The following is a 26,899-nucleotide window of genomic DNA, read 5'->3' as shown; positions in this document are numbered from 1 at the left end:
GAAATCTTCCTCTGATTCTTCCCCAGATAAGGGTTGAGTGGATGATAATCATAGTTGCTACCATTTACTAAGCATTTACCATCTGGCTGCCATCTGGGTAGGTATCTTATCTTATTGATACTTAAAATAAAAATTGAGGTTCAGCAGGATTGTGTTCAAACTCAAGTCTGACTCCCAAATGCATACTGCCTCATGAGGACTGTTTGATACCCTGAGGATTACCTAATAAATTAGTCTTAAGGTGAAAAGGACTTCCAGTGTTTTAAGGAGAAAGTAGTATTTAAATTGGTTCAAATATTTCTGGAGAACACTCTAGCAATAGGTAACAAAGTAAAAACTGCTTCTATCTTTTGACCCCAAACTTCCACTTCTGAGAAATAATTTTATTAGAAAAAAGAGACCTGTGCAGAAATGCTCAGAGCAGCACTCTTCATAATAGCAAATACTAGAAATGGCTCAAATGTTGACCCTTGGGGAAGGGCTGAGCATCAGGAAGAAACATCTCCCTACAGTTATCATAAAGAATGAGAATCCGACCATTCTGACGAAATTGAGAAAATATTCCAGATGACATATGGTAAGAAGAAAACAGCCATAAACATAGCTTTGAACAGAAATTTTTAAAAGCATGTCATTCTATCACCTAGCTTTGAGGAAGAAAAATATTTAGTTGACTTTTTCTCTTTCTTGAGTTCAAAAGATTTAATTACCTTTTTTCTTAATTGAAAAGTTTCTCCCAATCCACAACAAGGCTGAATGGGTGCTGGGGGTGGGGCATTATTCCGCATTTAAACAGCTCAAGTCCTACTGGACTTAAATGTTCACAGAAGAGCAATAATTCACTTTCTACATACCATTCTCTATTGGATCACCAGGACAAGGGCTAGATGAAACAAATGAAATCTGATCATTTTTAGGGGCAACCAGCAGTCTTTAATCCTGTCTGAAGACAGAATATACTTCATGCACAACAGTAATAAATAGGCGAGCCCTTGAGGGCTACTGCCACACTCACCACACTCTGTAGTTGCCACCAGGGGGAGCTTGAGGGCTAAATAAATATCTGCGGAATGTTACTATCTGAAGAGAGAAGACTCCTTTTCTACACTTTCACACAAGAGGAGGCTGAGGGTCTGTAAATGTAAATGCCTTGCCCCAAATCATACTATTAGGAAGTTACAAGACCATTGTCAAATTCTGGTTTTCTGAACTCAACATTTTGTGCTCTATAATGCCAAAGTGATGGCTTAGGTCCCTTTCCCAGATCCCACCCCAAAGATTCAGATTGGACCTAACACTTTTCATGGGGCAGAAACCATCTGTTTGCCATGCAAGAGGTGAAGAGGCATTGTTCTGTCTCTAAAATTGCAGAAAATCATCTAGGATTGGTCCCTGGAGCAGGAGGTGAAAATCAGAGCTTGGGAAGGAGGCAGGGGTTAGGGAAGTAAGTAGGTTCTTGGCTCTCAAATCTACCTTCTTCATGTATCTTGTAATTCTTCTTGATATTAATTAGGAAAATATTTCTTAGATTAGTGAGGCTTTCTAAAGGACAGTCTCACTCTCACATACATCCATTATAGAATTACAGGGCTGGAAAGGTCCTTAAAGGTCATTTCCTCCAAACTTCAACCTGGCAAAAAAAGTTCCCAGTGTCGAGAGTACCTCAGTGCTAGGACACTTGCTATAGTCTCAAAGGGCCTATTCTACCTTCTCCAAATTGCTCTAAGCATTACACAGTTCTTTACTTCATGAGGTCCACATTTTCTTCTATGGACTCGGCGCCACTAATGCCAAGTCTGTTGCCTGGGACCAGAAGGCACAAAGTTTCATGTCACTTCCATTTCGAGGACTTCAGAGGCCTGAAGACACTTGTAAGTCCCCTTCCCACCTCTCCTCAGCTCAACTCCCTTCCACCAACAAATCAGCAGCTCAAACACAGAACAGCTAAAACACCTGTGGCCAGGTGCCTTTTTACAAATCATCTTATTGAACTATAATATCAAGCCTGTGGATTGCTGCTTCCCTTTTAAAATTAAATGATTTATTTACTCATTTATTCATGGGTCCAGGGGATTTTCCTAAGCTACTTCCTATTTACAGATGAGTAAAGAGGTTCAGAGAGGTCAGGTGACTTGCCTAGGTCACACAGCTTCCAAGAGGCAGATCAGGGAGTCAAACACAGGTCTCCCTGCTATCTAAGTTCATGGTTGGAACCATACCACCCACCATCACCACTCAAATAAATATAAACATCATTTCATCTAGAGCTGGCCTAGATGCTATAAGTGAGGAAGCAGAACACGGAAAAGAGATGGGGTTTCAGGAATCACCATCAGATACTCAGATCACAAAGGTGTCTGCAACCCCAGGGAGTACATGGAACACATATGTGCAGATACAACCATGCACGCAGACCAGTCATGCATGCCTTTCACTTGCTCTGTGCCTTATCCTGCTCACCTTGACAGAGAAGATATTTGCAGTGTGTCCTGTGTGCATGGAGAGCAGCTTCTTGTGGTGCAGCGGGTCCCACACAATTGTGTGCTGGTCATCGGAACCAGAGGCCAGCAAGCTGCAAGCAGAATAAGGGGTTCTACCTCTCCCCTTCCGGCCCCGCCCCCCCAAACCCCACGTTCCCCACTGATAGGGAGTGAGGCCACACAGAGCGTGAGGAACAGGAGATGTCACAGAATTCAAGCGTATCTTGTAACCATCAGTTGATTCTCTTCTACTTTGTCCTAAAGATTTCTCATTATTCCTTAAACAAATTAGATTATCAAAAACACAGGGTTTGGATGGTCATCCAATTTATTGTTCAACAGTGCGTTGATAGTGGTGGACTAAACTTCACTGCACAGAAACGAGCAGTAGTCTCTTTTCCCTAGATCTACCAAGAAGGAGGAAAGTCCCCTCTCCCAGCCTCTCCACTCCCCTCTCTAGCACCCTCTTCGGTACTCTAGTTCATACTCACTCTCCTTTCTCGTTCCACTCCAGACAGTTGACACACCCTGAGTGACCCTGGGGAGTAAATGGAAAGGGACAAGAAGACAGCCAGTTAGAGGTTCTCTTGGGGAACTCAATACTGAGAAGTGGAACTGAACAGGTGAACCAGCCTTTCCATCATCAGTGTTTTCCAGGTGCATGTGAGTGACCAGAATTGAATTAAACTGCCTGGTATCTTACAATATATAAAGTACTTTCATATTATGATCTCACTTGATACTGAACAACTGAGCCCTAAAGGGCAGGTTTCATTGATCCTATTTTGCAGAAAAGTAAACTGAAGTTCAGATGAAAGTAAGTAGTAGAAGTGAGATCCAAACAAATCTCTGCTCCTACCACTGTCCCTTCAAGGGACATCCCCTCAGCCACAGAAAATTTGCCCAGAGAATATCTAACCCAAAGGAAGCCAATTAACTAGAAAGTTGATCTTTCATTCATTTGGCATATACTTAATTTATCAAGCACCCATTGCATACCAGGTGCCGTTCGGACACTGGGGATACAGCAGTATACAAAACAAAGTCCCCGATCTTCTGGAGCTTACTTCAAGTAGGTAGAGCCTGGTATAGTAAGGTTAACTGGGCCAGAGTCTTGAGCTTGGGGATGTGAAATGAGAAACATGGAGAGAGTGAGGCAGTTATCAATAGACACTGAGGTTGAAAGCATGCACAGAGAGAAACCATGGTAAAGCCAGAGCTATGAGGAAACAGAATCCATGAAAAGCAGAAGGTATAAAGTGGCAGAACCAAGTCTTACATGGGGGAAGGAAAGAACAAGTCACTAGGCATTCCTATATACTGGTTTCTGTTCTCTCACCCTCCTTCATTCCTAATGATACCTAGATTTTCATTTATTTATCTCTATGTTCCAAATTAGACCATGGGTTTCAGCAAGTGTAAATCCATTGTCCTTGACACACTGATAGGTTTAGGAACTTAGGCATAAGCCAAATTGGACGTGGCATTTACTTGGGCACAGGGATTGGCTCAGAAATAAGCCTGTGACCCCAATCAGATGCAGGGGGCACAGTGGCTGGGAGGCTTCCTGAAAAGGAGTTTTCTCATTCTCAGGAGACAGTCTATGAAAGAGATACCTTTCTTCTTTCAGATTTTGGGTATACCAATGTGACACTTGGAATTGCCACCACAAGGGAAGCCAGCCTGAGAGTGAGGTCAATACACAGAGGAGTGACCAATACTAATGCCTACTCTACTTATGGACTTCCAGTTAAGCGAGACAATCAGTTCTTTACTGTTCAAGGTCATTTGACTTGGGCTGTTACTTGTGGCCCAAAACATGCTGATAAACTCCCAACTCATTCTTCAGGTCTCAGTTTATAGGCACTTTCTTCAAGGTGCTTTTCCTATCCTGTAAATTTGGGAAGGAGGCATACCCTTCCTGTGGGCTCCTACTGTCACACTGGATTATGACTCTGTGTTGACATGGTAGTCTGCTTCACCAGACTGAGCCCCGAGAAAGCAGGCTTTGTGTCTTATATTCACTGCATCCTCAAGGTCAGATACAGAGCCCGGCGTATATCAGTTGTCTGAATGAACAAATGAGTCCAGTGAGACTAGTGGGAAGAATCGAGAGATATGAACAAATCTAATTCCCCAATTGTCTAGTTAGAACGGCTTTTCCTCTGCCTTCTCCTTCCCTCTTACCCTTTGTCCTATAAAGATTCTTAGCCAGGTTGAACCACATTTCTTTCCAGGTTCTGCACTTAACGTGCATTCACTCTGTTCAGACTTGTCAGACTACTTGTTGACCTGAGCCTCTCACTCTCCCATGGCACTTGGTTGAAACCCCTCACATGGCTCTGATCACTCTTTTAGGGTCAGAATCATTTCTGTCCTCAGCTCTTTCATTTTCTCACCAGGATGTAAATTACTTGTGCCTGGGCCGGGGTGGTGGTGGTGAGGGGGTGGTGGTGGTGAGGGGGTGGTGGTGGTGAGGGCGGGGGTGTCACATTTATAGCTTGCAATCTCCCTTGCAATACCAAGAGCTGTGAATGATTGCCACTTACTGAGAGCTTACAAAGAGCTGGACACAGTGCTAAGTACTTGTGGTAGCCAGAAAAATGGCCCCCAGATGTCTGTGTCCTGATCCTCTGCAACCTATGAATATGTGATGTTTGGTGGCCAAGGAGACTTTGCAGATGTGATTAAGGTTAAGGTCCTTGAGACAGGGAGAGTATTCTAGATTATCCAGGTGGCCCCATTATGATCATGTAAGTTCTTAAAATCACAGAACCTTTCCTGGCTGCAGAGAACTGGAGAGATGTAGGTGTGAAAGGGATTTGTCTTGTTATTGCTGGCTTTGAAGATGGAAGAAGGGGATTACGGGTCAAGAAATGCAGTAGCCTCTAGAAGTTGGGAATTGCAAAGAAACGAATTCTACCCTACAGCCTCCAGGAGGAACACAGCCCTGTCCAGATCTTGCTTTTAGCTTGGTGAAACCCAGGTCAGACTTCTGATCCACAGAACTGTGAGATAATAAATTTGTGTCGTTTTGAGCCATTAAGTCTGTGGTAACTTGTTATGGCAGCAATAGGACACTAATCCAGCACTCTATATCTCTTGTCTTGTTTAAGAAACAGGTATCACTACTCATTTCACATATAAGAAAGACAGCACTGAGAGAGATTCGGTAACCTGCTGTGATACTGTAATTTATAATAAGAAATATGTAATTGGTCTTCTTCCCATATCTGAACCCCTAAAGACCTTGGAATTTCCTAAGTGATAAGAGTGAAAAAGATGTCTTGATATCCGTAACAAACCCCTTTCAACAACACCTGAGTTTATGTTAATGAAGTGATTTTTGGAAAGTGCCTAAGGATGGGGTCAAGTTGCTAAAGGAACCAACCATATGACTGGAGGGTTAGAACTTTCAGTCCCACCCTCCTGACCTCTGGGGAGGGGAAAGGGGCTGGAGGTTGAATAGTTCACCAATAGCCAATGATTTAGTCAATTGTGCCTATCTATTGAAGCCTCCACAAAAACCCAAAAGAAGAGGTTCAGAGAGCTTATGCATTAGGAAACATGTGGAGATTTGGGTGAGAGCAGTACACTCCAAGAGGGCATGGAAGCTCTGTGCCCCTTCCTACATACTGTTTAGGTATCTCTTCTATCTGGGCTGTTCCTGAACTATATTCTTTTAGAATAAATGGGTAGTCTAGTAAGTAAAATATGTTTGAGTTCTGTGAGCCATTCTAGCAAATTAATCAAATCCAAGGAAGAGGTTGTTGGACCCTCCAATCTACAGATGGTTGGTCAGAAGCACAGGTGACAACATGGACTTGTGATTGGTGTCTGAAGTGGGGGGTGTAGGGGGTGGCAGGGCAGTCATAGGACTAAACCCTTAGCCTGTACAATGTAATGCTGTCTCCAGATTGATAGTGTCAGAATTGAGTTAAATTGTAGGGCACCCATTAGGTGTTGGAGAATTGCTTAGTGTGTAAAAATAAACAAAACCCCGCACATATTGGACCTGCCAAGTGTGGCACCGCTAACAGTGGTGACATGAAGCAGGATTTTAACTTGAGAGCCTGAGCTCTTACGTATTGTCTGAGAAAATGGATGAATGCTTCTAGAATTATTGTCTTGTCCGCAAATCAGTAATCCATCCAAAGTATGGAAGACAGAGGCCACAGTAGACAAATATGATACTTATGACTAATTTTCACATGGTAGAAGCTAGTTTAGAGGTAGGTAAGTTGAAGAGAGTATAGAGAAAAAGCTCAAACCACATTCTAACAAAAATACAAAGTAACTATTGACAAAAAATATTAATAAAGAGCTTTATAAGTTAGAACACATGTTTGGGAAGCTACTTAATAGGGAGCAGAGTAAGGGGGGGGTTACTTTGGCCTTGATAACTAAGACTGGCTTAGATATTGGGTCACAATCTATAATTACATTGTAAAATACAATGGAAGGAAATATGCCTATGATCTATCAGAATTAAAAAGTGGGTAAAAAATGAAGAGAGAAAACCTTAAACTTTTAAGAAACTGGGAGCAAGGATGTTTAGAGATGACTCCTAGAGAGGAACAGACCTTTGTGTGCCTCCCTGGACCCTTGGAAATACTGCTGTTTAAGGTAAGCTTTGCACACTGGGGACCTAGAGGAAACAGAAAGTGCACAGAGATAGAACCTGTAATAAAACTTTTAAATCTCACTTAAGTTCCAACCTTTTAGATCCTGCTTAACTTTGTTAAATATTGATTACAATTACTATTTGTTGTAAGTCCCTATAATTTGCTGAGTAGCATGGTGTATAAGAGGAGGAGGAGGAGGCAGGAAGAAGTATTTTATCACTGACACTGCTCAGAATTTTAGGTGCATAATGATGATAAAAGCAAATGGACTTTTAGTGGGTTTTATTACTGCTTTAAAATTCTTTACAAACTATGTACCCCTTATAGCCTGCATTGCAGTCCCCACCTTGGTATGCCACTACGAGGTAGAATGCTAGTTAGTAGTATACACAATCTCATTATTACTCCCTTTTCACAGGTAAGACCAAGTCTCAGAGATAACTCACCCAGGGTTGCACAAATTATAAATACCAAAGCCCAGATGGGAACCCAGGTCAATATAACTCCAAAGTATTTCTCTATGCTGGACTACCTCAGATACCATGTTTATTACTGCCTGTATTAAGAAGAGATCTCGGGGCATCTGGGTGGCTCAGTCAGTTGAGTGTCTGACTCTTGATGTTGGCTCAAGTCATGATCCCAGGTTCGTGGGATCAAGCCTCGTGTCAGGTTCCGCTCTGAAGTGTGGAGCCTGCTTGGGATTCTCCTGCATTCTCCCTCTGCCCCTCCCCACTGCTTGTGCTCTTTCTAAAATTAAAAAAAAAAATCTCATTGCTACCATCACCTTAAAGACTGGCAGTTTCATGTAAAGTTAAGCTTATATTTACCCTATGACCTAGCAATTCCATTCCTAGGTAATCACTTGAAAGAAATTAAAACATTTGTCCACATAAAGACTGACATAAGAATATCCATAGATGCTTTAGTTTTGAAAGCTCCAGAGGCAGCTGGCTGGCTCTGTCAGTAGAGCATGTGACTCTTGATCTCAGAGCTGTGAGTTCAAACCCCACATTGAGTGTAGAGATTACTTAAATTACTTTAAAAAAAAAAGATGTTATTATTTTTAAAAAAAATCTCAAAATTTAAAAAACAAAGGCTCCAAACTGGAAATAACCCAAATGGTCATCAACAGGAAAATTGATAAATAAAATGTAGTCTATCCACACAATGGAGTACTACTCAGCAATAAAAAGGAACGGACCACAGATACATGCAACAACATGGATGAAACTCAAAAACCATTATGCTAAGCAAGAGAAGCCAAACACATACAAAAATATACTATCTAATTCCATTTACAGTAAGCCTCAGAATAAGCAAAACTAATCTTTGAAGACAAAAGCCACAAGGTGGTTGTTCTGAGGTAGGAGGGTTGACTGGAAAGGGTACTGTGAGAACTTTCTACCATGATGGTACTTTCTTTTTTTTTTAATATAATTTTAAAAAAATGTTTATTTATATTTAAGAGAGAGAGAGAGAGAGAGAGAGAGAGACAGAGCTGTCAGCACAGAGCTCGATATGGGGCTAGAACCCATGAACTGTGAGATCATGACCTGAGCCAAAGTTGGACTCTCAACTGACTGAGCAGAGCCACCCAGGTGCTCCAGTGATGGTATTTTCTAACTCGTTACAGAAGGTTGTTACACAAGTGTCAAACTCATTTAACTCAATACTTGAGACCTATGCACTTTATTTTTGTGTAAAGCATACATCAATAAAGAGAGAAAAAAGGTAATAATAATAATAGCAATAGTAGCAGCTGATATATACTGAGCACTATCTCACCATGTACCAGGGACACTATTGTGCCCTTCATATATAATTTTAATTTTTACAACTGCCTTATGATGGAAACATCATTATTATTCTCATTTTTCAGAGGAGGAAAAGGTTAATACCCGACCCCATATTGTATAAATAGTGTAGCCAAACGATGAACCCATGTCTGACAGATTCCAGAACTCGGCTGTTAACCATGATGTTAGACTGCCTTTTTAAATTCTAAACTGTCTCTCCTAAAACTTAAATGCTTCCTATGTGCCTGCCAGTATTATACCGGGCTCAGAGAGACATAACTGAGTCAGACAGACGCGTCTCCTGTCCTCACAGAGCTGATGAGTTTTGTTTTCTCTTCCTCTACACTAAATATATAACATTAGCCTTTCCCCATGTTATTATAAACTCCTCATAAGCATCACTTCAAATGGCTATAGAATATTCCTCCAAAAATTAAACTGTATTCACCTCTACCTTAGTGTTGTACATTTAGGTTAGTTCCAAATTTGGTGAGTTGATGTATTTTAAAATTCCAGTGGGAAAAGAACATTTACAGGTGACTGGTCAGCCCAGAGTAGGCATAATGTCATGTTTTTTATTTTTATTTTTTGCATTTGGCTGGAAATATATAAAATCTGTGTTGTAATGCTAGATACAGCCCATGCTACTTAGGAGCCTGATGAGCAGTCGTGGTGTGGCAAAGTGTACTTAAATGGAAAACATTATTAATAAATACAAGTTAGTAGACAGCAATCTATCAAGATGTGGGATCCACAGGGGAAAAATAATAAAAGTCATTCTAGTCATTCAGTTCTAGAGGGAAAAAAATGGGACCCACCATACATGGGAATAATAAAAAAAAGAGAGAGAAGCAAAGAGCTAGGAAGTCTGCAAATCAGTGTGTATACTGGTATAGCCAAAAGGACTAGGGAGCCTTTTGTCTAAATTTACTTTTTACAAGAAGCTGAGACTGGTTAGTGAGAATCAGAATTGTAAAGTGAAAGAGTTGTCTGGGTTCAACTCTGGCTTGACCTCTTCCTAGGTATATGGGTAGTCACTTAAGATTCCCAGAACCTCTGAGTTTTCATTTGGAGATGGGGATGATGATAATGTAAACCTGACAAGATCATTGTGAAAATCACGTGGTATAATACATGCAAGCACACTTGGGTAAATGCTGGCTCCCATCCCTGGAACTAGTCCTCAGGTATATTCTCTCACCAATCTGTGTGTGTACCTTCCAGATGCTACTTTCAAAGACCCCTCCCACACAGCTAGGATACTCACATGGGTACACACCTTGAACAACTGGATTCTCTCCTATCTACTTACTTTTCCAAAAGGGTTTATTTCTGCAGCTATTAAGTTGCTACCCTAAACTATGACCAAACAGAAAATTCATTTATTCAATACCCATTACATATAGGGTACTGAGAGAGAAGGGAATAAACTGGAAGATAAACAAAAACAGGTCCATTTCCATGGCAACATGAGACAAAGATCTACCATAATAAAGGAGAGAAATACCCCAAAACCTAGAAGATAGGAGCATCAGGCTTTAGGAACAAGCTTAAAGGATTTTTGAGGATACCAGCTTGCACATCCACATGCAAAAGAATGAAGTTGGACCCCACATCACATCATATACAAAAAATAACTCAAAATGGATCAAGGACCTACATATGAGATCTAAAAGTATGAAACTCTTAGAAGGAAACATGGGTATAAATCTTTGTGACTCTGGATTAAGCAATTATTTCTTTTCTTCCTTTTGTGTGTGTGTGTGTGTGTGTGTGTGTGTGTGTGTGTGCGCGCACTGTAAATGATGACTAATGGTTTCTTAAACATGACACCAAAAGCACAAGTGATAAAAGGGAAAAAAATAATTTGGGCTTCATTAAAATTAAAAACTTTTGTGTGTCAAAGTCACTATCAAAAAAGTGAAAAGACAACCCCCAAATGGGAGAAAACATTTTAAATCACATATCTGATAAGGGTCCAGTATCCAGGATATATAAAGAATTTTTACAGCTCAACAATAAAAAGACAAAAAAAATTCAATTAAGAAATGGGCAAAGGATCTGAATAGACATTTCTCCAAATAAAATATTCAAATGGCCAATAAGCACATGAAAAGATGTTCAAAATCATTAGTCATTAGGGAAATGCAAATCAAACCACAATGAAATACCACATTACATCCAATAGGATGGTTATTACAAAAAAGACGGGTAAGTTTTGGTGAGGATATGAAGAAACCAGAATCCTCACACATTTCTGCTGGGAATGTAAAATGATGCTGCCACTTTGAGAGTTTGATAGTTCCTCAAACAATTAAACATAAAAATAAACAAAAACCGTATGATCCATGAGAAAACTAAAAATGTACACCCACACAAAATCTTGTACACAAATGTTCACAGCAGCATTATTCATAATAGACAAAAAGTGGAAACAACCAAAATGTCTACCAACTACGAATGCATAAACAAAATGTGGTATGTCCATATAATGGAAGTTATTTGGCCATAAAAAGGAATGAAGTCCTGATTCATGCCACAACATGGAGGAATCTTGAAAACATCATGTTAAGTGAAAGAAGCCACATACACAAAAGCCATATATTGTATGATTCAATTTTTGTAAGATGTCCAGAATAAGAAAATCCACAGACGCAGAAAGTAGACTAATGGCTGCCAGGGATGTGGAATAACTGCTAATATGGGTAAAAGGTTTCCTTTGGGGGTGATAAAAATGTCTTGAATTTTATAGTGGTGATAGTTGCACAACTTTTTTTAAAAGTTTCTATTTACTTATTTTTGAGAGAGAGAGAGAGTGCACAGACAAGGGGCAGAGAGAGAGGGAGAAAGAGAGAACGCCAAGCAGGATCCACGCTGTCAGCACAAAGCCCAACGCGGGACTCTATCCCATGAACCCATGAGATTGTGACTTGAGCTAAAATCAAGAGTCTGACGCTTAACTGACTGAGCCACCTGGGTACCCCAATAGTTGCACAACTTTGCGAATATACTAAAAGAAAAAAAACCCCAATGAACTGTAACCTTCGATAAAATAAAAAATAAACTAAAAACAAGCCTACAAACTAGCGGCAAGCTGCATTTGGCCCACAGGCCATAATTTGCTAACCCCTGATCTAAAGTATATTCTTTGAGGGTGCCTGGGTGGCTCAGTTAAGCATCTGACTTGGGCTCAGGTCATGATCTCATGGTTTGTGAGTTCAAGCCCTGCATTGGGCTGTGCACTGACAGTGTAGACCCTGCTTCGGATCCTCTGTCTCCCTCTCCCTGCCCCTCCCCAGCTCATGTGTGTGCTCTCTCTCCAAACTAAATAAACATTAAAAATAATAAAGGATATTCCTTGAAATCTCTCCCAAAGTCAGGTCTTACTTCCATCTTTTTCTTTGTGGGTAACTAATAAAGTTGGCATACAACTTACTTCTCAAAGACAACACTGTAAAAAAAACCCTAACAAGTCTTTGTTAGAATAAGGTTATGTTATGAAACTTCCCTGGTCTCCCAACTATATTAAAAAAAAACCAATCTAATTTGATATGATTTGTTTCTAGTGAATTTATGCTCAAATCATGTAAGAAACAAAACAGAAACAGAAAAGCAATCAAGCCAGACCATGAAGGTGAGATACATGTTTGTAACTTATTTAAGGAAAATATTAAGAAAATTAATAAAGCAAGAAAATAAATCCACCAAGCCAAGAACTATTTGTTAAATCTATCTATTATCTATCTATCTATCTATCTATCTATCTATCTATCTATCTATCATCTACCTATCTTTTTAAAGTAAGCTATATCCCCACCATGGGGCTTAACCTCACGACGCTGTGATCAAGAGTCACACATTCTACCAACTAAGCCAGCCAGGTGCTGCTAAGCCCTTTTAAAAAAGTAGACACATGAGGCACCTGGGTGGCTCAGGTGGCTGAGCGTCCGACTTTGGCTCAGGTCATGATCTTGCGGTTTGTGAGTTTGAGCCCCCATCAGGCTTGCTGGTGTCAGTGCGGAGCCTGCTTCAGATCCTCTGTCCCCTCCCTCCCCCCCTTCCCTGCTTGCGCTCTCAAAAAAAAAAAAAAAAAAAAAACATTTAAAATAAAAAAGTAAGTAAGGAGACACAAGACTGAGGCAGAAAGAATTATGAACTGTGGGGCCAGACAGGCCTGACATAAATCTTATTAATCTTATTTCTACCACTTTTGTGACCTTGGAAATGCTCAGTTTTACTCCCCTTATTTGTAAAGTGAGAATCCTTTCCTCTCCCTCTGTCTACCACGTGTGGAACAATGTTCCACAATTGTCAAGAAAACCCACAAGTAAAAGAAATAGAATGGATCAAAGTGTGTTCAAAACTTTAAGGTGGGGGGTGCCTGGGTGGCTCAGTCAGTTAAAGCATCTGGCTCTTGATCTTGGCTCAGGTCATCATCTCGCAGTTCATGGGTTTGGGCCCCACGTCAGGCTCTGTGCTGACAGTGTGGAACCTGCTTGGGATTCTCTCCCTCTCTCTCTGCTCTTCCCTGCTCGTGCTCTCTTTCTCTCTCTCAAAATAAATAAATAGAACTTAAAAAAAACCCAAAAAAACAAAACTTTAAAGTGGCCTTAGAAGATCCTGGTGATGCAACCAAAAATGAAAGTGGCCCCCCAAAAGTGAGGCCTGCAGGCTATAAACTGAAATCCCAGGATATTTGGCTCCTGTCTAGTTATGACATTAAAAATCATTAAGACAAGATGAGTTAGCAAAGATGTCCAAGGGAAATATATAGCAGAACATCTTAGAATTAATCCTAGTTAATATTAAATTTAAATCCTCTAATCTCAATTTCTTTTCTGCCTATCTTACTCAGTTGCTGCCAACACATCAGTTCTTTGTATTTTCTCAATGAACATTTTTAACTTTCTACTTTGAAACAATTTCAAACATAAAAAAGGTACAACAGGACAAAAACAAGCATATATACCTGTCCCCTAATTCATTAATTGCTAATATTGCCATATTTACTTACTCCCTCTCCCTTCTTCTCCTCTTTCTCTACACACACAAACATGAACACACACACACACACACACAAATTTTTTCCTGAATCATTCGAGAAAAAGTTGCAGACTTCAGGGCCCCTTACACACTTAACTACTTCAGTATGTATTTCTTTTTTTTTAATTTTTTTTTAATTTTTTTTTTCAACATTTATTTATTTTTGGGACAGAGAGAGACAGAGCATGAACGGGGGAGGGGCAGAGAGAGAGGGAGACACAGAATCGGAAACAGGCTCCAGGCTCTGAGCCATCAGCCCAGAGCCCGACGCGGGGCTCGAACTCACGGACCGCGAGATCGTGACCTGGCTGAAGTCGGACGCCCAACCGACTGCGCCACCCAGGCGCCCCCAGTATGTATTTCTAAGAAGAAGATCATTCTTTTATTTCACCAGAGCACATCTATCAAAATTGAGAAAATTGACAATGATATAATACTATAATTTAGTATATAGACCATATTAAAATTTCACCAAGTCTCCAATAATGTCTCTTTGATTTTCCTGATCCAGGATCCAATCCAGGATCAAACACTGGGATGACACAGTGGTCAGCCTCTTTTTGGTCTCTTTTATTTTTTTATTTTATTGAAAAAAATTTTAATGTTTATTTATTTTTGAGAGACAGAGAGAGACAGAGCATGAGCGGGGGAGGCACAGAGAGAAAGAGGGAGACACAGAATCTGAAGCAGGCTCCCGGCTCCAAGCTGTCAGCACAGAGCCCGATGCAGGGCTTGAACTCATGAGCTATGAGATCATGACCTGAGGTGAAGTTGGACGCTTAACCAACTGAGCCACCCAGGCACCCCTGGTCTCTTTTAATCTGGAACAGTTCCTCAGTCCTTCTTGTTTTTTATGACATTGACATTTTTAAAGAAGATAGAAGCTATTCTGGAGAAATGTTTCACAGTTTGGATTTGTCTGATTATTTTCTCATGATTAGATTTAAGTAATGCATTTTGACAGAAATACTACCTAAGTAATCTTGTATCTTCCTCAGTGTACACTATTAGGTGACATATGTGTACAATTTGTCTTGTTTAAGGTGGTATCTGACAAGTTTTTCCACTATAATGTTACTATTTTCCTTTTGTTATCTGTGAGGGAATGCTTTTCCATTGTGCAAATAAATGTCCTCCATTCACATTTCCACTCAATAGTTTCATTCACTGATTATTCTTGCCTGAATTAATTACTAGGATGACGTGGTATGATGGTTATAAAATGGCAATTTGTCCAGCTCTATCATTTCTTCATTTAGGAACTGGCAATCTACTGGAATAAAGGGCTTTTCTCTGTCTCTCTTCCCCCCCTCTTTCTTCTCTCTCTCTCTCTCTCTCTCTCTCTCACTAGTGTAAACTCAGATTTTTTTTTTTTTAAGAGAGAGAGAGAGAGCATGACTAGGGGAGATGGACAGAGGGAGAGAGACAGGATCTCACGCTCAATGTGGAGCCTGACACAGAGCTCAATCCCATGACCCTGGGATCATGATTTGAGCTGAAATCAAGAGTCAGACACTCAACCTACTAAGCCCCCCAACTCAGATATTTTTTACTCAGTGGGTTTTAATTCATTATTGCCACTATTCATCCTGATGTTCAAATTGTCACAGATTTGGCCAGTAGCATGTCTTTTGAGCTAGGTTCTGTGTCCTTAATGGTATGTTTCTTTCATTTTTCATATATTTTTTTACTTTTTGTTTATCTTCTGCTTTAAGATGTTGTAGGCTCATCTTGTACACTCCTTGTCCCAGAGCTGGAATCAGTTATTTTTTCAAGGACTCCTGGTTCTTTTTAGTGGGGAATGCTATTTGAGAAACCAGTAACTTATAGCCATTGAGGTATTATTACTTCTGGACCCTATCAAAGACAGAGTTGGAAATAATGTATAAATATATATGAATATATATGTATTTGTTAAACTATGAGATCATACTGATACTGCTAATTCCAATCGAATACCTCAGAGCTATTCTTTGCCTTTCCATATTCCATATCTGAATCTCCCTTCTCCCACATTGAGAAGGGAACACTCAAATATCTATTATATCAATATTATATTTATTATTAACATTAATATAGTTATCTCAACAAAACTGATATATTTACTCATTTGCCCAATTCTCCAATACAAAATAGTTATGTAATTGCTACAGCGATACCACTGCAAATGACAAATCTACTATCTAGAGTTCAATCAAGATTTCTTTAAAGTTTGTCTTTAAAATACATATGGTCAAAGAATACAAAGTACTGTGTTCAAAAATTACTTGGATTAGTTGGCATCCTTCTCCCCAACTTTGTTGATTTTATTTTACTTTTTTGAATGTGCAAAACCTCAACATGGTTCTAAAAGTAAAAAACTCTACAAAAACGTCCAGAAAAAGGTTACTCCCTTTTCTCTACCTCTCTACCCTATATCTTCCACTCCCTAGAGGTTTCATTAGTTTCTGCTTACCCATCTGGGCTTGTGTTTGCAAAAATATGCAGGTATCCATATAAACTCTTCGTTAAACCAAAATTGGCAAAAATTATATTAAAATATCCCTTAAACATATGGAAAAGATATTCAATTTCTCTCATAAGAGAAATGTGACTTAAAACTATATTGAGATACCATTTTTCATCTGTTAGAATGGTAAAATTCAAAAGCTTAACCACACAGTCCATTGCTGGGTTGTGGAGAAACAGGCACTTTCATGTATTGCTACTGGGAAGGCAAAATGGTGCAACACTCATGGAGGGAAATTTGGCAATATCTAACAAAACCTCATATATATTTACCTTTTGGTTAGCACTCAAACCTCTAGGTTTTTACCCTAAAGATACATTTCCAGCAATACATGTACCCAAGGTTATTCATTATGGTATTATTGTAATTATGAACGATTAGAAACGACTATAAGAGTCCATACATGGGAAATTCATTGAATAAATATTGGTTCATCTACATAATAGAGTCGTAATAAGAGGTCTATGCACCTATGAAAAGGACTCTATGAACTTATACAAGTGATTTCCAAGATATATTGGTAAGTGAAAAGAGAGAATATATATATGTCTCAAGTCATGTTTCACTCATTCTTCATCATCAACAAGTCCTCCACGTCTAGTCATTCCCTCTATTCTCTCTTCACATGCTGCCTTTATGTCTTTACTTGCCTTCCTATTCCCTTAAGAATTCATGACTCATTACTAAAATCACTCTCTTGCAACATTCATCTGACAAAACCCCAACCCTGGATGATATTCTCCTGTATCTTCAACTTTCCCTTTCTCTACTGATTCCTTTCCCTTGGAATTATACATGCCCAAGTTTCTCTAATCTAGAAAAGTACTTCCTTGACGCCAAATCCGTGTTGAGCTATGCCTTCCATTTCTCTTCCCCTTCACAGAGAAGAATGAAAGAGTAGTCTATACTCAGTATTTTCACTTCCTCACTTCCAGTAATTCCTATTATCTATACCACACACCACAAAAATGGTGCTTGCCAAGGTTAACCCTTGCCCTAAATCAATGTAGCTTCCCTGACCTAAATCAATGGACACTTCTTAATCCTTACCTTACTTGGCCCCTGGTAGTATTTGATGGTGCTGACCACTTCCTCCTCAATGAAACTTTCTTCTTCAGGGTTCTGTAGCATCACCGTCTCTCTGTTTTCTCTTCCTACTCTTCTAGCTTGTCTTTCTTGGTATCCTTTCCATATTCTTTTTTGTTCACATGGCCCTTATGTTTGTCTTCTTTATGGCTCTATCCTAGGCTTTCCTCCCACTCTACACATTCCCCAAAGGCAATCACAACTCACTTTCATTGTTCCAATCTCTATACTGCTCACTGCTCCCAAATCAACACCTCCAGTGTGTACCTCTATCTTAAGCTCAGACCCAAGTATTCCAACTACTTATCCAGAAAGTGCTAGACAACACATAACATACAGCTCCAGAGCCTCCATACTGAGCTTGTTATCTTTCCCCTCAAACCTATTCCTTTTCCAGTGCTCCCTAAGGCAGAAATTTGACCTTCACTCTTGATTCCTCTTTTCCTAACGTTTCATATCAAGTCACCAAGAATTCTACTTATTTTATCTCTTAAATGTCTTTCAAATTCACTGACTTCACTCTATCCAAATTACCATTATCTTGGTTCAGGTAACCCATCACGTCTTCTTGAATCACTGCCACAGCCCCTTAACTGGTCTGGTATATTTAGACCTATGCAATATTAATTTTGAAGCCAAGTTAATTTTCTTTAAAGCTTAATTCTGATCACATTGCTCCCACCGTAAAAACTATTCAATGGTTCTCCATTGCCCTTGGGATCAGACTCCACGCTGAGCATCATGACCTAGGATCGTGACCTGAGCCAAAATCAAGAGTCAGACACTCAAGTGGTTGAACCTTTAGGGTGCCCCTTGGATGCTTTTTCAATAGGCATCTCTGTGGATATAAATTCTACATACACAGGAAAGGTAACAAGACCCCAGAGTGGCTGAACTCTGAAATTTCAAGTAACTCACAATGCAAACAACAAAGTCAAAAAATAAAAATAGGGCCAGGTTACTAAACTAGAAGGTAGAGAAATAGTATGGGTGAACAGGGATAAGATTTAAAAAGTGAATTTTACTACAGAAAATTTAAAAAGCCAATCAAACCAAGAGGTTTTTAGTGAACACCCACTAACTGTTCAGCGCTATACGTCCTAAAAGTATTTTTTTGCGTTTCCTTTTGCATTTTTCAAAAGCATACAAAGTAGCAAGTTAGGAAATCCAGGGGAAAAAGTCTTCCTCAGATAATAAAGAAGAAAACATTATAATCAATAACCACAAAAAGGAGATTTTACCTTTTTTATCCCATCTCCAGTCTCCAATAATCCCCTCTTCTTAATGCTAAAATAAACTGCTGTTAACCAATGTGCAGTCCATATATGACAATGGGTGGGAAATAAAACAAGGAAAGGAAATGACTGTCAAGTGTTTTAAAAAGTTAGATGCCAGGGCGCCTGGGTGGCTCAGTCGGTTGAGTGTCCGACTTCAGCTCAGGTCGCGATCTCACGGTCCGTGAGTTCGAGCCCCGTGTCGGGCTCTGGGCTGATGGCCCAGAGCCTGGAGCCTGCTTCCGATTCTGTGTCTCCCTCTCTCTCTGCTCCTCCCCAGTTCATGCTCTGTCTCTCTCTGTCTCAAAAATAAATAAACGTTAAAAAAAAAAATTAAAAAAAAAAAGTTAGATGCCATCAAATTGGCATCTCAGGAAACTTTAAGAGCTTTCTACAAATAACAACAACAATATCAGCTAATGTTTGAGGGCTATATAACATGACTTTACAATTTGCTAGGCATTGTACTAAGTACTTTAGATAAATTAACTTGTTTACTCCTCCTCATAAACCTAACAGGATATGTGTATTATTTTATTGATGAAGAAATGTGTGCTAGAAGAGACTTATTCAAGGTCATATGACTCACAATGGCATTTCAATTACTATTTGGCCAAGGGGAGGTGTGAGATACTCACAAAAAGATACACTTCCAACCTCAAACTAGGAAAGAAGGAAATAAGATAGCCTTTTTTGGGGAGGGTGGGGTGGGGGGGGGGAAGACAGCCTTTTAGGAGTTAAGATTCTAAAACTCATCATGGCTTCCATCATATGACACGTTCTCCCACCTCTATGCCTATTCTTTCTATTTCCTGTGGCTAGAGGAAGAGCAGGAATGAATAATCTCTGTATGTTGAGACACCTTGGCTCTTGATCTTGAGCTCTCCTCTCTCACTTCCTACTTTATCCCCAGGAGACATTATCCAGTCATCTTGTTTCATGGCTCTTATAGACTGGTGGTTCTTGAACTTTTGTCTTAATACCCTTTACATTGTTAAAAATTACTGATAGGGGGCCTGGGTGGCTCAGTTGGTTAAGCATCCGACTTCAGCTCAGGTCATGATCTCACGGTTGATTTCAAGCCCCACATCGGGCTCTCTGCTGTCAGGCACAAAGCCTGCTTCTGATCCTCTACCCCCCCCCCCCCCCCCCGCCCCTCCTCTGCTCACTCTCTCTTTCTCTCAAAAATAAATAAAACATAAAAAAAAATTACTGAGGCTCTCAAAGAGCTTTTGTTTATATGAGAGCTTGCTTTATGTATTTACTTATTTAATTTTTTTTAAGTTTATTTATTTATTTTGAGAGAGACAAAGACAGAGTGAGAGGGAGAGGGGCAAAGAGAGAGGAGAGAGAGAAAATCCCAAGCAGGCTCTGAGCTGCCCAGCACACAGCCTGATTCAAGGCTCGAATCCACGAAGCTGTGAGATCATGACATGAGCCAAAACCAAGAGTCGAATGCTTAACTGACTGAGCCACCCAGGTGCCCTGGGTTATATTTATTGATATTTACCATATTAGAAATTAAAATGGAAATCGTTCATATTATTTCATTTAAAAATAACAAAAATGATAAGTTAATACATTTTAAATGAAAAGTAAATATATTTTCTAAGACAAAACAATTTATTATTATTTTTTTAATTTTTTTTTAACATTTATTTTTTTTTAAATTTTTTTTTTCAACGTTTTATTTATTTTTGGGACAGAGAGAGACAGAGCATGAACGGGGGAGGGGCAGAGAGAGGGAGACACAGAATCGGAAACAGGCTCCAGGCTCTGAGCCATCAGCCCAGAGCCCGACGCGGGGCTCGAACTCACAGACCGCGAGATCGTGACCTGGCTGAAGTCGGACGCTTAACCGACTGCGCCACCCAGGCGCCCCAACATTTATTTATTTTTGAGACAGAGAGAGACAGAGCATGAATGGGGGAGGGTCAGAGAGAGAGGGAGACACAGAATCTGAAACAGGCTCCAGGCTCTGAGCTGTCAGCACAGAGCCCGACGCGGGGCTCGAACTCACAGACCGCGAGATCATGACCTGAGCCGAAGTCGGCCGCTTAACTGACTGAGCCACCCAGGCGCCCCTAAGACAAAACAATTTAATGAGAAGAGTGGCATTGCTTTACATAATGTCTAGCTTAATGGAAGATAACTGGGTTCTCATACCTACTTTTGTATTCAGTCTGTTGCAATATGTTATTTTGGTTGAAGTATATAACAAAAATACATCCTCACAAAGATATGTAGTTGCAATAGGAAGGAGTATTTTAATACCCTTTTCAGATAACTGTAGATATCATTCTTTGATATTGCACCAAAACTCCACAAGTAATGAGTTCTTATATTACAATGTAGGATCTGAAACCACATAAATGAACTATTGGTACCCTCCTACATTCAAGTGCATTGGTCTAGTTTGCATTATGCATAGCTCTTTTATGCATGTATGAGTCTGTTACATCATATGTTGGTCATTTTGACAACAGTGACTCACTGAATTTAAAGATCTTCAATGCTAACATTCATTATACAATATTGTTGACATTTGTTTGTATCACCACGGATGGAAAAAGCCTTTTAAGTATTGAGAAGTTACCACACTCATGGTGGCAGATACAAGTTTTCCTATATTCTCACTCATTCATTCTCTCTCTCTCTCTCTCTCTCTCTCTTATTTTGCCTAAAAGTTCAAGTTTTATCCTTGGCAACAAATATTGTCAGTTGTTTTTCTTAAAGTGACAGCTCATTTCATTTAAAAAAATTTTTTTAAATTATTTTATTTACTATTTTGAGAGAGAGAGAATCCTAAGCAGGTTCCACGCTATCAGTGAAGAGACTGATGTGGGGCTCAAACTCACAAACTGTAGGATCATGACCTGAGCCAAAATCAAGAGTCAGATGCTCAACCGACTGAGCCACCCAGGTGCCCCTCAGTTCATTCATTTTTAAGAAAATGTCTGCCATGGGGCTCCTGGCTGACTCAGTTGGTAGAGCATGTGACTCTTTTTTAAAATTATTATTTTAAAAAATTTATTTATTTATTCATTCATTTTGGGTGAGAGCATGCACACACAAGTGGGGGAAGGGAAGAGAGAGAGGGAGACAGAGATTCTCAAAGCAGGGTCTGTGCTGTCAGCACAAAGCCCAACAAGGGGCTCAATATCATACACCAAGAGATCATAACCAGATCAGAAATCCAGGGTTGGATGCTCAACCCACTGAGCCACCAGGTGCCCTTAATCATTACTTTTTAAAGTTTATTTATTTATTGGAGGGGGGGTGGGCAGAGAGAGAGAATTCCAAGTGCCCTCTGCATGCAACTCTTGATTTCGGGGTGGTGAGTTCAAGCACCATGTTGGGTGTGGAGCCTACTTTAAAAAAATAAATAAAATATTGGGGCATCCGAGTGGCTCATTCAGTTAAGCATCCAACTCTTGGTTCATGGGATGGAGCCTCAAGTTGGGCTCTGTGCTGACAGCATGGAGCTTGCTTGCAATTCTCTCTCTTCCTCTCTCTGCCCCTCCCCACTTGCTCACACTCTCTTTCAAAATAAATAAACTTAAAAGTAAATAAATAAATAAAAATGTAAAAAAAGAGAAAATGTCTGCCCAAATACTCATATTTGAATAACCCCAGTTTTTGTCTGGTAGTCATTATTTAAGATGGCACTTCATGAAAAAAGTGGCTAGTAGGGCTTGCAACTCAAACAACAGCACAAGTGCTTTTTCCTCAAGACAACCACCATGGTGCAGTACTTCCCATCCCATAATACAGAATACGAAAGAGATGTGTACTTAAAGGCTGAAATTTAATAAAACTACTACCTTCTATTGCTTCACATCAAGGACGTTTTAAGTAAAATTTGTTGTTGTTTTTTTGTTTTTTGTTTTTTTTGGTTACTGCAAATGCATGGCGTTAATAAGTCATTGAGTTTGATGCAGTATTTGCCTTGATTCATGCTACGGTGAATCACTTTTTTTTTTTTTTTTTTGCAAATTTTAAATGAGCTAATTTTTGTTTTTGCTTTTGTTTTGCAAACAATTTCTTAATAATACTATGAAAGTAGTTTGGGCCTCATGGATTCCCTTGAAAGGTCAATGAGGATCCCCAGGGGCCTGCAGACCACACTGAAAGATGCTACTATAGACTCTCTCTCTGTCAGTCACTCTCCAGTGTTTATTCCAGTCTATGCCTCTCTCCTGATCCCAGACCCACTGGACCCTGTAAAAATGATAGATATGTCTTTGTTGTTACCAAGGCCCGAACTGCTTGAACTCTGAATCCTATCCCCTCCAGCATTCCCCAGGACTTTGTTCCTTCAATTATTCTGTCCTCCTAAATCAGCAAACTTTCTCCTGCCATCAACATACAATCATGTGCTAGTATTTCTTCCCATTCTTATGAATCCCTCCCTTAATCCCATAGGCCCTTGGAGCCACATCTCTAGTTCTCTGCTTCCTTTTGTAAATAAATTTCTTCAAGAGTTGTCTACACAACTCAGTAAAGCTGAAAACAAAAGTAAAATGACTTTGAAGGAAAGAAGTGAGGGGGATAAAAAAGATGTCATTCTTCCTCCAATTTTCTGAAATGACTCCCCATTGGTTAAAGCCAACCCAAAGATGGAGGACAGAGAGCTGAAGAAAAGAAAGCTGAATGGTAGACACAGAGGGGCAAGAGAAGAAACTATCTTTTACGGTTTATCCTTTTTACTGCCTACATCCTGTCTCCTTTCACCTAGGGGCAATTTTGTAATAAATAAATTTCCATCACCTTCTTAAAAAAAGAGAGAGAAATTGGGACCTCATCAAAATAAAAAGCTTCTGCACAGTGAAGGAAACAAGCATCAAAACTAAACGGCAACCAACAAAATGGAAGAAGATATTTGCAAATGACATATCAGATAAAGGGTTAGTATCCAAAATCTATAAAGAACTTATCAAACTCAACACCCAAAAAACAAATAATCCAGTGAAGAAATGGGCAAAAGACATGAATAGACACTTCTCCAAAGAAGATATCCAGATGGCCAACCGACACATGAAAAAATGCTCAACATCACTCACCATCAGGGAAACATAAATCAAAACCACAACGAGATACCACCTTACACCTGTCAGAATGGCTAACATTAACAGCTCAGGCAACAACAGATGTTGGCGAGGATGCGGAGAAAGAGGATCTCTTTTGCATTGTTGGTGGGAATGCAAGCTGGTGCAGCCACTTGGGAAAACAGTATGGAGGTTCCTCAAAAAACTAAAGATAGAACTACCCTAAGACTCAGCAATTGCACTAATAGGTATTTATCCAAGGGATACAGGTGTGCTGTTTCAAAGGGACACATGCATCCCAATGTTTATACCAAGCACTATCAACAATAGCCAAAGTATGGAAAGAGCCCAAATGTCCATCGATGGATGAATGGACAAAGATGTGGTACATGTATATAATGGAGTATTATTCTGCAATCAAAAGGAAAGAAATCTTGCCATTTGCAACTACGTGGATGGAACTGGAGGGTATTATGCTAAGCAAAATTAGAGAAAGACAAATATCATATGACTTCACTCATATGAGGACTTTAAGAGACAAAACAGGGGCGTCTGGGTGGCTCAGTCATTTAAGTATCTGACTTCGGCTCAGGTCATGATTTCGCAGCTCGTGGGTTCTAGCCCCACATCAGGCTCTGTGCTGACAGCTCAGAGCCTGGAGCCTGCTTCGAATTCTGTGTCTTCTTCTGTCTCTGCCCTTTCCCTGCTCATGCTCTGTCCCTGCCTCTCTCTCTCTCTCTCTCTCTCTCTCTCTCTCTCAGAAATAAATAAACATTAAAAAAACATTTTTAAGAGACAAAACAGATGAACATAAGGGAAGGGAAACAAAAATAATATAAAAACAGGGAGAGGGGCAAACCATAAGAGACTCTTATATATGGAGAACAAACAGAGGGTTCCTGGAGGAGGGTGTGGGAGGGGGATGGGCTAAATGGGGAAGGGGCATTAAGGAATCTACTCCTGAAATCATTGTTGCACTATATGCTAATTTGGATGTAAATTAAAAAGTATAATAAAATAATTTTAAAAACAAGAGAGACAAAAGAGAGTTCTCTACACTGTGGTTGCCACTTTTTTACCTCCTGAATTCACTCTCACAACCCCTCCAGTCTAGCATCTACTCCCACCATTCCAATAAAACTGCTTCAGTAAAGACCACAGTCATTGTTCTATCCTCATCTTACTGAACCTTTCAAAAGCATTGAGCAGAAGCGACCATTCCTTTCTTGTAATATTCTCATTATGTGGGCTTTCCACTCTCCTGGTTTTATTTCCTTTCTACTTCACTGACCACCCCTTCTTGGGTAACTTTCTTGGGTAGCTGGTAATCAACTCCTGAAAGCTGGAGTGTCTCCACAGCCAGGTCTTGGGCCCTATTCTCTAGAGGCCCATAGACATTTGAGTCTCTGGATTTCTCCCTACAGTCCACAGCTCTCTCTCCCAATTAGTACCATCACTTCCTACTTGACATCTCCACAAAGCTATCCAACAGGCTTCCAAATTTAAAATGTCCAACCCCTGAATCTTTCCCAAACCTATTTTTCTCCCAGTCCTCTTCTTTCCATCTGCTCTCACTTCTCTAAGTCTCACAAGTGGCAAAGCTGGGATTTAAACTAGGGTTTTTGTTTCTTTTTTGTTTTGTTTGTTTTTTACATCTAAATCTGTGCATTCCTGGGCACCTGGGTGGCTCAGCTGGTTAAGTGTCTAACTCTTGATTTCGGCTCAAGTCACTATCTCACGGTTGTGGAATTGAGCCCCATGTCAGGCTCCATACCTCCGCGCTGGGCATAGAGCCTGCTTGGGATTCTCTCTCTACCCCTCCCCTGCTCATGCTTGCACGCTCTCTCTCTCTCTCTCTCTCTCAAAAAAATCTGTACATCTGGACATTCTTTCATACTATGCACTGCTACATAGGTTAGGGAAGTGCAAATTGAAATAATTCACCTTAATGTAATTTTGTATTTGAGTTCCAACTTTTGGGAAACAATAGATGGGATCCTTTTTTGTGTTCATAGAAGTTTCCAAGTCTATTCTGAACAAAGTTATTTAACTACGAAGAGATGGAACAGAATATGGGTTGGATGGGGAGGCACAGCTAAAAGAAACGGCTGAGCCAGTCAGTGATCACTGTCTACTCAGCATCCACCAGAGCAGGGCTTCTCAACCACGGCACTGTTGGCACTGGGGCTGCATATTTCTCTGCTGCGCACTCTCTGCTGTCCTGTGCACTGTAGGAGGTTTAGCAGCATCCCTATCCCCTTTCCACTATACGCCAGTAGTACCCTTCGAGTTTGGACAACCAAAATTGTTTTCAGATGTTGCTAAAAATGCCTTTGGAGGTAAAATCATCCATGCCCTGCCCCCAACTGCACTAGAGGGAAGTACTTTGAGTTATATTCCAAAGGAAATATAGAAAGAAACTACAGAATAAAGATAAACAAATTAGTAGAAATTATGTCTTCAAAGAATTTTTAGAAATATGGGAAAGCAATCAAGATATAAAAAGTATAAAACAGTTTACCCAACTGTGTAAATGGTATGAGCCCAATTTTGTGGGGGGAAAATTTATATAAGCATGGAAAAAAACTGGAAGACTTAAGAATCATAATTGTTACTCATTGAACTAGTTTGCTATAATCCAGGCACTGTGTTAGTCCTTCACACAAAACTCATATAATCATTACAGCTATGCTCAGTTATTGTTCTAGTTTACAGATTGGGAAACTAGGGGTAACATGCACAAGGCTATATAGCTGGGGAAGAGATAGGTTTTTGTTTTTTTTTTTTAATGTTTATTTATTTTTGAGACAGAGAGAGACAGAGCCTGAACGGGGGAGGGTCAGAGAGAGGGAGACACAGAATCTGAAACAGGCTCCAGGCTCTGAGCTGTCAGCACAGAGCCCAACGCGGGGCTCGAACTCACGGACCGTGAGATCATGACCTGAGCCGAAGTCGGCCGCTTAACTGACTGAGCCACCCAGGCGCCCCAAGAGATAGGTTTTAAAACTAAATTTATGCAGCTCTAATACCCATCTCTT

The 26,899-nt window shown here is 40.0% G+C and overlaps 1 protein-coding gene across 3 annotated transcripts in view; it reads right to left on the bottom strand.

Moving 5' to 3' along the window:
- The window catches only part of WDTC1 (WD and tetratricopeptide repeats 1), a 65,688-nt gene that overhangs the window by 17,599 nt on the left and 21,190 nt on the right, over positions 1 to 26,899 (bottom strand). For 2 of the 3 annotated variants that reach the window (XM_030323950.1, XM_030323952.1), the window contains exons 4-5: positions 2,972 to 3,018; positions 2,461 to 2,572 (exon numbers count right to left, since the gene is read on the bottom strand). The exons of the other annotated variant lie outside the window; for it this stretch is intronic. In XM_030323950.1, the coding sequence (XP_030179810.1) occupies positions 2,461 to 2,572; positions 2,972 to 3,018 (159 nt within the window). The remainder of the gene's footprint in view (positions 1 to 2,460; positions 2,573 to 2,971; positions 3,019 to 26,899) is intronic. 3 annotated transcript variants of the gene reach the window in all.

Source organism: Lynx canadensis, chromosome C1, assembly GCF_007474595.2.
Source record: "Lynx canadensis isolate LIC74 chromosome C1, mLynCan4.pri.v2, whole genome shotgun sequence".
Lineage (NCBI taxonomy): Eukaryota > Metazoa > Chordata > Mammalia > Carnivora > Felidae > Lynx > Lynx canadensis.
This window is presented reverse-complemented; position numbering and strand designations above follow the sequence as displayed.